The sequence below is a fragment of the Emydura macquarii genome, unplaced genomic scaffold, assembly GCF_026122565.2.
Source record: "Emydura macquarii macquarii isolate MOO-44397 ecotype Brisbane River unplaced genomic scaffold, CSIRO-AGI_Emac_v2 contig_3506, whole genome shotgun sequence".
Classification (NCBI taxonomy): domain Eukaryota; kingdom Metazoa; phylum Chordata; order Testudines; family Chelidae; genus Emydura; species Emydura macquarii.
In genome coordinates this window covers 5,244,529-5,257,017 of record NW_027133643.1, presented here as the reverse complement: position 1 = coordinate 5,257,017, position 12,489 = coordinate 5,244,529, and the positions used below count along the sequence as shown (strand labels likewise).

Here is a 12,489-nt window from a genome sequence, read left to right as displayed (position 1 = left end):
TTCCAAGGTTACAGAGCGCTTTTCATCCATACAGATTTTCTAGGTGAGACAATGAAATTTTGCAGAATGCATATCTGAGTCTGCTTCCATCAAAAATTCCATTGACTCAGAGGAAGCAGGATAAGGCCGTACATGGTCAACTGTTATCCCTAGAGATTGATATTCATTTATTATCATGATTATCATCAGGTTACTGAGTGCTATCCACACATATTGGAAGACACAGTCCCTACCCCAGAGAGCTCACTTTCTCCCCTTCCTGCATAAAAAACAGCTTCACATGGAGGACTCTACCAGGGCTGGAGGATGGAATTCACACCTCCAACCTGTTCAGGCTGCACTATCCCAGCTGGAATAGCCAGAGCTGGAATAGCAGCTCAGAGTTTGTAATTTTCAGGCTAGATAGAGCCTCTATCCCTCGAGCACAAGAGGTGCAAGAATTCCCCTCTGTTCAGCCCCTCTGGCCACATGCCACTTTACAAGCAGTTACCTGGTGCTTCACCATGCAATACTGTACATTTGCATTCTTCCGTAGCAATTTGCTGCCTAAAATGTCATGACTAACCCAAAGAGTGAAGGGCTTGCTCTTGCAGTCCTCACACAGGCAGAACTTCCAATAACATCAGTGGGAGGGTCTGCCTGAGGAAACAATCAAGGCATCAGAATGACAGCAAATCTAAACTTCCAGCATGTCTTGAACCTGATGTGAAAGCATGCAGCTCAATGCACTCGATGGTTAAAATGAATTCCATTGAGCAATGCTGATATTTCAGAATAACACCTAATGCTGCAATGGAAATAAAGTTAATGTTCTTTCAAAGTGGCTTTCTTTTGCAGTAACAAAATAAATACAAACATATTCACTTTAAACAAATAGAAGTTTGCTTCACAATGACTCAACAGAAATGACTAATTTCTTGGTGCGGCCTAACATGGAATCTACTAGTAACTCGTCTATTCCATTGTGTGTGCCACATGGCCCTGAAAGCACTCCTAATTATAGGCAGAAACCCCATGCTAGAAAAGTGAACAGTAGTGTCAATTATTTCTTGTATTTCAGCTTTCTTGCTACGCCCAAGCTCTGCATAGTTCAAGAAATCAAGCAACCCAAGTTTCTGTTTCCTGCATTACAAGTTCAAGAAATGTGCAAAGTCCCAGGGAAATCTTCCAACCTTTAAGCACATTTAATCCTTACATCCTTGTTTTTCCCTAGCTACTGAAGAATCTTCCTGGCGACTAGATAGTGACTTTGCATAGAGGGAAGGATGGGCAATGCATGCACTGCCCCAGGAGTCACAGTGGGAAGTCATCTGTTCTGGTTCATACCGGTGACAGATTAGTTACCCAGAGGGGACATCCCAGCTATTCTGACTGGCGTGTTGAAGGAGCCAGAGTCAAAACTCTGCCCATTTCTTGCCCCTGTCTACACACTTCTCACCCACAGGCGTGAAGGGGGAAGAACAGCTCCATGGAACACGTTCAGTTCACTAGGGCCACCTGGGGCAGTGAGGGGTGGGTGGTTTTATGTCCCTCTCCTTCTCTGCGGGGGCACATAGACGTTTACGATTTGTTCTTAATTATTGTGGCTCCAATCCTGGGAGGTGCAGAGCATCCTCCTGACCCCTTGGCTTTTAATTGAATGAGATCTGAGACCAGGCCACACTTCTTAGGCTCACTAGTGCACAGCCGATAAGGAAGAAAGTTATTCCTTCCTTGAACCAGACCCAGCAAAGAACTGAAATTATAGTCAATAGTTGACGCAATAAGACAGCCCATGAGAAAGCCATTAAGCCAAGCTCAGTTCAGGAATGTAGACTATTCATGGATGTTCATCAGCTGCTGTGAAGATAAAGTTATCATTCACTTAATTTTTAATTTTAAGTGATTATTGACAGTGAACACAGTGACAGTCTCAGCTGTGGAGCGAGACCTTCTATGTTTGTTCACAGAACAGGAGCTGCACTTTGCTCTCCGCTGTCCCCCCAGTTTACCTGAAATCTGAATTGTAAGAAAGCACATCTAGGTGTGATCTTCTGACTCCAAGTCCATATCCAATGAGCATTTGGCATAGCTTGAACCTGCCAACAAATGTGTAAACTGATAGGAAGATTTTTGCAGTGCGAATACTGGTATGTTATAAAGTGAGAGGATCTGAAACCATCGCTAGAACAGTGACCGGCTTCCTGCCATTAACCTATATTGAAAAAAGGTTGCTGAGAAGGTGACAACAAACCAGTTCTAGCATCATCTGGAAGCATCTGAACTTCCCAGACCTTTTCGGTCTGGTTTTAGATACTGAGACAGAGCTGGTTTCCTTGGCTTGGTTGATCATTTCCCTCTAGCAATGGGCAAAGATCATGTGTCCCAGATAATTCAGTTAGGTCGGCTTTTGACACTGTTGTTCACGAGGGGTTTTTGACTCATCGGCAGACCCTTGTGAAGGTGGATGGAATCTTGCTTTATGGTTCCACGCTTTAATCTAAGAGAAACAAGCAGGTGTGGATGTTGAGCAGTTCCTCATCTGCCCAGAGAGCTTGCTCTCAGATTCCATACGGATCGAACTTCTCACTTACCAGTTCTACATCTGTGTAATGCCAGAGGGAGGGTCTGGAGGTTGGTAGCATCAGTACACAAATGACACTCAGCTCTCTGTTTCCCAGCAGACTCCACCTGTTTGCCTGGACTGTGCGCTTGGTGGGGAGGGGAGACCTAAAAGAGTAGGAAGGGAAAGGACTCAGTCCTCCCTAGTGTCTGGTTATTCCCTCCTTACATCATGTCTGTTATAAGCCTGTCAGCCCTTCAGGGTAGGCATCATGTTTCTGTGTCGGTCTGTGCGGAATTTAGCACGCATGTGGGTGCTGTCAGAAATAATATACAAAAGCATATCTCGAACAGTATACATTTATTGGGCATTTACTCAGCATCGGCCTAACTCTGCTCCCACTAAAGTCAATGGGAGCTTTACCACTTCAACGGGAGCAATAAAGCCAAAAATCGGAACCCTAGAGATGATTTGTCCTATTGGAAGGCAAACTTCCCATTGAAGTCAATGCGAGCAGCGTCAGAATCTTGTGTATTATGGATTCATGGTGGCAAAAGAAAAAATTTAAATTGCTATGGACAGTAAGTATCATGTATGTGCAATAGCTACTTTTCAAGTCTCAAATCTCTGCTGCTATTTTTTTTTTAAATGGCGTTCTTTCATGTGTAATTTTGGCCTGGATTTTTTATTTAATGCATTCAAGGTCCTGTGTAACACTTCAAACAGATTTTCTGTTTAGAAACAGAAAGTTTGTATTATTATTATTATTATTATTATATTGATCTTACAGAAAGAGAAATTTAAATCAGTTTACCCAAACTCAAAACCTAATCTTTCTAGCAACCCCAGACAGGCATACATGAATGAATGTGGTTCTCAAAATTTTATTTAAAAGAAAAAATATATACAATGCTATAGTTAAAACAGAGAGAGGTAATCCAATATCAGTTTAAAACTAAAAAGTGTATATGGATACAGTCATTGTAATTTAACAGAAACAAATTCAGTAAATCATTTATTTCCCTTCATATTTAAAATTTCAACTCATTAATCAAATCACTTTCCAAATCATAAAAAACATCACAAAGGGCCTCAACCCTGCAACAGTCCCAAGCCTGCACTTGTTGAACTGTAAGCATGAGAGTTTTCTCATTACCATGTTTGAGAGTCTTTACAGGATTGGGGCTTGAGTTTGCTAATATTTTTCCTTTCAACCCTCAATAAAATGAACCAGTTGATCAGAGTCATACAAAGTCTATATAGTGTGAAACTAGGCACCAGCAAGGAGAAGCTTATAAATGACATTTTTAAAAATATATGTTGTAATTAAATGTAATAAAATGATGTCTGTGATTAAATACAGGTAGATCATCTGTATGTGGATGACATAACTTGATAACCAAATTTTAACCAAAAAAGTGCACTCTTGAACATATAAACATCTGATAAAGCAACAGAAACAAAGGTAGAGTCATCTGTTGTGGAAGAGGTTCATGCATTCTGTTTAAGCCAAGAATAATTGAAAGTTGATATAAAGCTATTTTCTTCACAGATGGAAATACGCTTTCATGTATTCCTAAGGTCTCTCTCACATAATAACATACATGGTATGAGTCAAATGGCTTTGCTAACAAGTCCTCTTCTTACAAACAGGCATGTATGTAGTCCTTTTCAGCTCAGTGGGGCTGCTAAAAAGGCCTTATCTGAAGTCAATGAAAGGGCTGTCATTGATTTCAATGAACTCTGATCAAGGACTGTGTGTAAGTGTTCAGAGGATCTGGACCTGTCTTTATAACAGGCAGGCAGCAAGTCTGCCTGGTACCTATTGCAGCAATTCATTCAATAGATCATGTGCGACCTCCAAATGTGCCCAAGAAATTCATCGTAACTTTAAAGAAAACATCACTTTGTCTCCTTGGCAACCTGCAAGTAGTCATACAATTTTTCTTATTGAAATGCCTCATCACATACGGCAGGCTGACAGCCCCGATGTGTGATGTCCTCATTTTTGAGGGTGTGATTTCTCGTAACAGCTATCCTCATTTCCTTTTTAATTTAATTCACTGAGATTTCATTTACTTCAAGATGTGTTATTTTAAAATTGGTTCAGTATGTCTACCCCTGCTTTCCTAGAAAGTTAGCTGATTTATTTCCAAGGTGAAGTGATTTCTAAATGAAGTACAAAAACGCCAACATTTTCTGTGTAGGAGAGAAAATGCCTTGGGTCCTGGGACTCACTCTGGGTGGAGTGATGTAGAGTTATGAAGGAACTACGTATTTTAATCAGCACCTGCTCGCCGATCCTGCAAATTGTTCCCCAGGAGAGTAATCCCATTTCAGTCAATTGAACTATTTGCTAAAGGAGTACTAGTCCCATGAGTAAGAGGTTGCAGGCTCAGGCATCTGGACTGGGAAGTGACCTTGCCCCAGCTCTTTCCACCTGATGGGGTCCATCACATGCAGATCTCCCCCTCTCCTAGACAGCGGAGGAGCTCCTGTGACTCTGCAGCATCAGATCTCCCCCTGACCCTATGGAGCCAGCTTTCCACAGTCCATGGTCTATGGGGAAAGGGCTGGAGTCAGGGCGGGCCAGGGAAATGTGCATCTTCCCCCTGCTGACTTCACCTCATGCTCCTTGAAACTTACACGGAAATATGAAAAAGTTAAACAGATCCCAAAAATCTGAACTTTCCCACAGGCACCTTCTCATGAGAGACTCTAGGGAAGCCACAGCCTGAAGGCATCCGTGGTAGCATGGCCCCATTAGCAGAGAGCCAGGATGGCACTGCTGGGACACCAGAGTTGAAATAGCTGTACATGGTCCCTGCACAGATCACAAGGGCTCCGCCAGATTTAGTGGCAGGCCCTGAGGCCTTTACCATGGGGAGTCAAACTCTGTTTCTGTACCTGACAATGACAGGCTGCAGTGGAACCTCTGCCAGGAAATCTTTGGGTGATTTCCTCATACAAAATGACAAAAAGCCCTCCTGCCCCGCTCTCACCCCCCAAAAAACCAGAACTGTAGATCAGTGATCTGCCTGCCAGCTTCCACACGCAAGACTTAGGACAATGTTCTCACATTAGGTTTACACCATGGGCATCAATGGAGTTAATTTGGTGCTAGCTAAAGGAAAATTAGACACACGTAATTTTAAATGATTGATCATAGGAAACACAGCTGACTCGATTCTGATTTAGAAGAAGAATGAAGGTGCTGTGTTAAATTTCATCAAGGGCTTTTTGTTGTTCTCAATTAAGATAAAGGTCGCTTCCATACGAGGAGGTGCTCTAGAAGTTGGCAAACAATTTTTTTCTAATAAAAAAGAGATTATTTTTCAGTGGTAGACATCTAATCTAACAGGGTATTAAACAAACCTTCGCTCTCCTTCAAGATTCTCATTTTAGTTTGCAAAATTACATTTGTTTCTTTGCCTCACAGGCATATACACTGGTTCCAGCGCTAACCAGAATGGATCATCACCAGGTCTCCTGCCATCTATTCATGACATACCCTCAAGACACCATCCAATGGAATCGACCCTGGCCAGTCCACACCCACATCTGTTACCTTTGGAGAGTGCCAGGGAAGGGTATGTACTTTAAATAAGCCTGCCAGCATGCTACAGAGATGTACTTCATCCCTGTCAGTGGGTTTACGTTAAATGCATCGATAAGATTACTGAGTATGGTATGAATACGAAGAACTGGTCTAGACTGCGCAACTTCATTTGCTTGCTGTAAAAACAATTTTAGATTGTTCTTCAGACTATGGGCATTGAGAGATTAAAATAATTTTATTTTTAAAACCTCTTCCTATTGACTTCAGTGGGAAACCCACCCCCATGACAGAAGCCAGAGTACGACTTAGAGAATCGGAGAATGAAAGCCTGCATGAGAGCTATTTAAGATTGCAGACTCACTCTCTTTGGCTCATAACTGCTGTGTTGGATTGCTGCGGAATGGGATCCGCCGCAGTGAAATATACATGAATCCATTCGTTATGTGGTGCATTAATAGCGTATGTGTTGTTACAGTATCTTACATCTTCTATCCAGGGCTCTCAAAGCACTTTACAAATATTAAAGAAATACTGTAAGCCTCACAATTCCCCTCTGAAGCAGGGGCTCTGTCTCTCTGCCTATCTGGTGCCCATATTGACCGTACCTGAACACCTCACATATTAATGAATTTTAGTTCCCAGTGCTCCTGTCAGGGACAAGAACACGCTCTCTGTTTTCCTGATGGGGAACTCAGGCACAAAGACTTGCCCAAGATCTTTAGCAGTGCCAGGCATTTAATGGAGATTTCTTCAGTCCCATTCCAGTGCCATCACCTTCCCTCCTCAACGCCAATATGTAGCTGGAGGAACTGAAACTCAGGGAGATTATGAACTTAATTGTGCCCTGGCGGCACAGTCCTACAGTAATGGCATGTGGCAAGGGACAAGGAGGAATTCCTCCTCGAGCCTTTGGCGAGTGCACACTGCAGTGGACTGTGACTCCTCCTCCCCTGCATCCAGCCAGCAGTTCTGACCAGTGCAGAGGACGGGGAAAAGTACCTTCCTCTTCCCCTTTTGGGAGGAGACTGGCAGTCCTGACCTCACAGAGTGCCTGTACTCCCCAGCCACTTTACGGCTGGCCCCTCTGCAGGGGCAAATGGTGGTGGGAAGGTCCTTGAGCACGCACACAGCCCCGCGCACTTTTGCACCAAAATAGGACCTGACCCAGTCTGTCCCTAAAAGACATGCCAGTGTCACATTAGGATGTCTATGGGAGAGCCCAACTCTCCTGCCTCCCTGTCCTGGGCTTTTCCACAAAACCATCCTTTCCATCCCCCCAAAAGCAGGAGTCAAACTTCTGTGTTTGCTGCACTCATATTTTCACCTTAACAGTTTCCGTGCTGGTTAAAAAAGATGGACAGATCTGGTTCTCACCTCTCCCGTACTCAGCAGCAAACCCAGCATGGTTCTCCAGCCTGAGCCAGAGGTAGGGCACCCCATGTGGGTGTCACAGATTCCCCTACCAATTGTGGAGCGGTTCCATGAAGGCTCGCTGTACCTATAGGAGGAAGTGGGAACTGACAGTAGAATGGGGTGAGAGAATCCATGATGAAGCAGGTCCAAGGGCCATTTTTGCTCCCCCTGTGGGAGGGGAGCACACAAACCTGAAGGAGGAGGATCTCTTCTTCCAACTCACTTCTATGTAAATCCTCAGGGTGCTGTCCAGTGACTGAGTCTGGGTGGCGATTCAGGGAGGGGGCCCTTTGTGAAATTAGCAACAAAAATCTCAGCAGAAAACAGTATAACCAAACTAAGGAAACATTTCACTGTATGAAACAATTAACATGCCAGCCACACAGGTGAATTCTGAGTTTGTTTTCAAGACATTTTAACATTTGGAACTTATTTTCTCACCTCTATAATAATAATAAAACCAAAGACATAGCTGAAGTGAGAGTGTGATATAGCAGCATTTCAGATTCTACAGCTGAATGCTCTGGAGTGCATGGATTCACTCTCATTGACGCTTGTGAGTTGTCTGAGAAAGTCAGTTCTCTTTGAGTAAAAAAAATGCTGACAGTTCAGTTTTTAATTTGAACCTCCTACACAAGTTTTGATTCCTTAATGAGTGCCAGGAGCGGATGACTATTCATTTACTTTGGTCACAGTCTGAGTTTTAAATTAGAATGGTTTTCAATTTTTGCTGAATAAGCATTCTTTCCTGTGTGAGCAGAGTGTATGGATTTATTATCTCCTAATGCTTATGTACTTAAGACATGCAAAGTGGTCATAGAAACACTGTAGTTAATTTCCTATGACATAATATAAGGCTGAGACAATAACAGGGTTCTAACTATGAACCAGTTAGAAACTAAGAATGGAATATATTCTTGGAGTGTTTATTTTAAAACAAAGCCTCTTGTTTCGTTACATAATGACCGGGGAGGTTTCAATATTCAAAATAACATTTATTACATTCAAAATAACCTGTTATTTTAGGCATTGTATTAGCTACTCCATAAAATACATTTGCTATATTTTAATTGTTTGCATTTTCATTACATACTGAAATAAAGACCATTTTAATAGCATTTACTTGAGATAGAAAATATAGTCTGAATGAATCTCAATCTTATGCTTTACACAGAAACATGCTAAATAAAAGTATTCATCAATTTAATCAACAAAAACACTTTCTAATCTAATGCTTGGAGCTGCTGAATTGTTGGGTCTGTCTTTGTCAATTAACAGTTCTGTATCATTATTCAGATAAAAATGTATACTATATAAAGAGAAATAAACATTTCAAAACAACCTTTCTCTATATGAACTGCTTTACACTTTTGACAAACATACAGTGTTTTGCCTCATTCATCACCTATCTCAGCATCCATGTTTAAGTACATGTAAAGAATTTCTAAATTGTGAATCAATGTGATGACAAGATTGGATTCCAGAGTTTAAGTCTTTGGAATGGACCAGAATGATTACTATCAAAAAGTGTAATTACTGAGTCATCAAATAAATGAGATGCCAAAAGCTACACGGGGCAGAGTACAAATAGTCTACTCAAGGTTGACAGAAGATTCAGAATTTGATTTAAAGCCTTTTAAAAAAACCAAAACAAAACACTGTTACACCATCCTTTGCCAAAGTCAATACCAAGTGTAGCACTCAATTTTCCCCAATGGTTTGCTAAGACATTTAAATAGTTTGACAAAATTATCTAATTCACTTGAAAATGGTCTAACAGAATCTGACATCATTACCAAATATATTTACACTGGCTTTATGTGATATGGCTAGTGTTTTTCTCAATTCTGGTATGGATCAAGTAATTTTATGTTAATTTATACTAATATTAATTAAAGTAGAAGTTTGTGGTTTAGGAGTATTTTGGCATGTAGAAAGTAGGGCTTTGTAATGATCCAGATTGTTTTTGTTTGTTTTTTAATTTCAGTTAGTGAAGTGTTACTTTAACGTTGTGTATGGCAAATACTATAAGTAATGTCAAAACTGTTTAACTTCACCAGTTGCAAAGATAGTAAATGTTTATATGTAGTACCCTGAAGATAGAAAAACAACTCCTAGTATTAATCTTTAAGCTTAACTGTATTGATGTTATGCCTGGCCTTGTCTAAACTAGAAGATTTGCATGAATATAACTAAACCAGTTTTAAATTTGTGGACACCCCAGTGTAGACCCACAATCTTGTTTAGCCTACCAATTTACACTACTTGCACTGATAAATTAATATAAGCAAATTAATATATATTAAATTAATATAGCAAATATGTATTTATCTATCATTATATTATAGATTATATTATAGATATATATATAATTTATCTCTATATAGCGAATATATAGATACATTAATATAAGCAAAGCTTTAACCAGTCTGAGTGGGTTCCATCAGGAGTTTATACCAGTTTAACTAGATTAATGGATATATTGATTTAGTTAAAGTAATGCACTTTTCTAATATAGGCAATGCATCTGTTTTGCTGTACATATCCCACCTCTTGACTTTTGTAGAATATGCACACAAATACATTCAAAAAAAGAGTCTTGTTTGTGAAATAATGAGGGCGGTTTATGAAATACAGTTCTCTATGCTTTTATGTTGAGATCACTAAAATACTGGAGAATAGTACTCATTCAGACTTTATGAACAATTGGTAAAACTGTTGCAAGATCTTGTTCACCCTGCAGATAATAAGCACCACACAGTGTAGTGTAATCTCCACAGCTCTATGATGTGGTTTTAAAAAGGAAAGTAGATAATCTTATAATTCAGCATACATTAGCAGTCTAAGAACACCAATTATCATGTAATTGTAGGCCTTGCTAGCAGGAGGTTATGAGGCTTTGGCACTCCTGCTCAGGATCCATTACATTTTTTGCCCATGGATCAGCAAAACTGAATTTCCCTTCAATATATGGAGCTGGAGCAAGATCCCATTGAAGTATTTGAACCCAATCATTTTGCACATGGCTGTGACCTCGGTAATGTGCATCCCACATTGCAAATAGCACTTACATTCCTGGAGGAAGCCAAGGGCTACTGACAAAATAATGACAATTCTACCAGTAAGGATGATGTATCCCTCAGAGAGGATTGGGACACTAATTGTTTACATTCCTGTAGCAATTTAGTTCATCTCTGCATGTAAAATCTCTGGCAACTGAAGAATTAATGAGATTATGACATCACAAGAAACAAAAGACTTAAAGCTGAGCAAATGAGAGGGGCTATTTTTAGTTAGACCATTTTAAATGCTAGTTTATTTTTGCTTGCTAATAGCTGTTTAACCATGGAAGACCAGACTTGATATTCCTGATATTTTTAAGATGATAATGTGCAGGAGAAGATCCATTGGGCCTGATTCTCATTTATGCTGTGGACACGTTACACCACTCTGGTGGTGTTAAGGAGCCTCCCACATTAAGGTGTGAAGTGGACATAGTGCAAACAAGAATGAGGCCCAAAAAGTTCCCTCCCTCAAAAACAGCAGTGTAAGTGGAAGCAGGAACTGCCCAGCTAAGACTCCCCTCCTGAGATGTAAAAGGGCCCCCGTTTCTTTTCCCCACTTTGAGGTTGTGGTGGTAGCATGGGGTTTAGGGAAGAAGATTAATCTTTTTGTAAAGCAGAATTATGTTAGAGCACCGCAGGAAAGTAAAGTCAATGTCTGTAGGGGTGAAAGTCTACAGGAGAGGGAGTGAGGTGGCTAGATAGGGCTCTCCTGTGTGGAATTTTTTGATTGTATCCTGGCTTTGTGGCAAGGAGGTAAGAGGAGACCGGGTATCGTTTTGTAAATGAAGGAGTTTGGAAGGGTTTGGTGGGTTATGTCATGTGAGATGGGATCAGATCCATGCAGTGGCTTTAAGGATTTCACTCTTTGGGATGGTTTTCTGGAGTGTGATTGTTGTGTATGATAGAATTTAAGAAATTGGCTCGAAAAACAAAACCGAAAAGGATAATTTTTTAATAAAGTATTGCAGATGATTTTTGTTTTAAAAGCTATTTCTTTCTTGCAGTTTAAGGGCCAAACCCTGTCGAAGTCAGTGAGATCACATGAGTAAGGCAAGTAAGATTTGGCCCATTATAGAATAGTGGTGGGAAACAAACAAGTCTCTACTATTTCGAGGATGGAACGAAATACCAACACAGTTTTTATAATAGTTGCTAGGAACAGAAAAATATATCATTCATTGTTTGTGGATTCCACTGGGAATACTCCTCATTTATAATAGAATACACAAGTCAGTGTTTTATTCTTTTTTAAAAGCACTAAAACCCAATAACAAGAAACAGATATCTCTGAAAGCTGAAAACATTTTCAATGGAAGTAGCCAAGAACCCATCATAATTTATCTCAGTGTTATGGATCTGAGCACGCAAAAGGGGCATCGGTACGTCTGTCCAAAGAAGAACAATGTACAGGTGCAGGGCTGAGGTTTATGTAACAAAGAAAAACAGTAATTAAAAGCATCTGGATTCGAATCTCAAGTCATTTATCTCATTCTAGAAAATGTGATCAGAGTTCATTTATAATCATATCCAGGCAGGCCTATCCTTTTTTTAGTAAAATTAGCATTAAAGTGGCCTCGCTTCTTCAATATTTGGCTAAGAAAAATGTAGCATCTGATTGCTGAGAGAGCATCCATCGATGTTTTCCTGACTGTACCTGGACATAGGTGGACATGTATTTAATGTTATATTTTTCTAAAACGGGGGGATTGGCATTTTTTATGTCACTTTGACAGTGTCTTCCATCCTAGCATCTCAAAGCAAGCACTAACAAATAAAGATCCGTGCCTCCGAGACATGGTGTAAGTGGCACTATCTCAAATTAAGAACTACTAATGCTACAGGGGGAAAAAGAGAATCGCTCAGGAAGCTTTTGACTGAGCTGTCTTTAACACCCAAGTCTTTTGATTCTC

The 12,489-nt window shown here is 40.4% G+C and overlaps 1 protein-coding gene across 2 annotated transcripts in view; it reads left to right on the top strand.

Annotated features, from left to right (window-relative positions):
* The window catches only part of GLIS1 (GLIS family zinc finger 1), a 258,432-nt gene that overhangs the window by 227,069 nt on the left and 18,874 nt on the right, over positions 1 to 12,489 (top strand). For both annotated transcript variants that reach the window (XM_067535552.1, XM_067535553.1), the window contains exon 8: positions 5,982 to 6,132. In XM_067535552.1, coding sequence (XP_067391653.1) covers positions 5,982 to 6,132 — 151 coding nt within the window. The remainder of the gene's footprint in view (positions 1 to 5,981; positions 6,133 to 12,489) is intronic.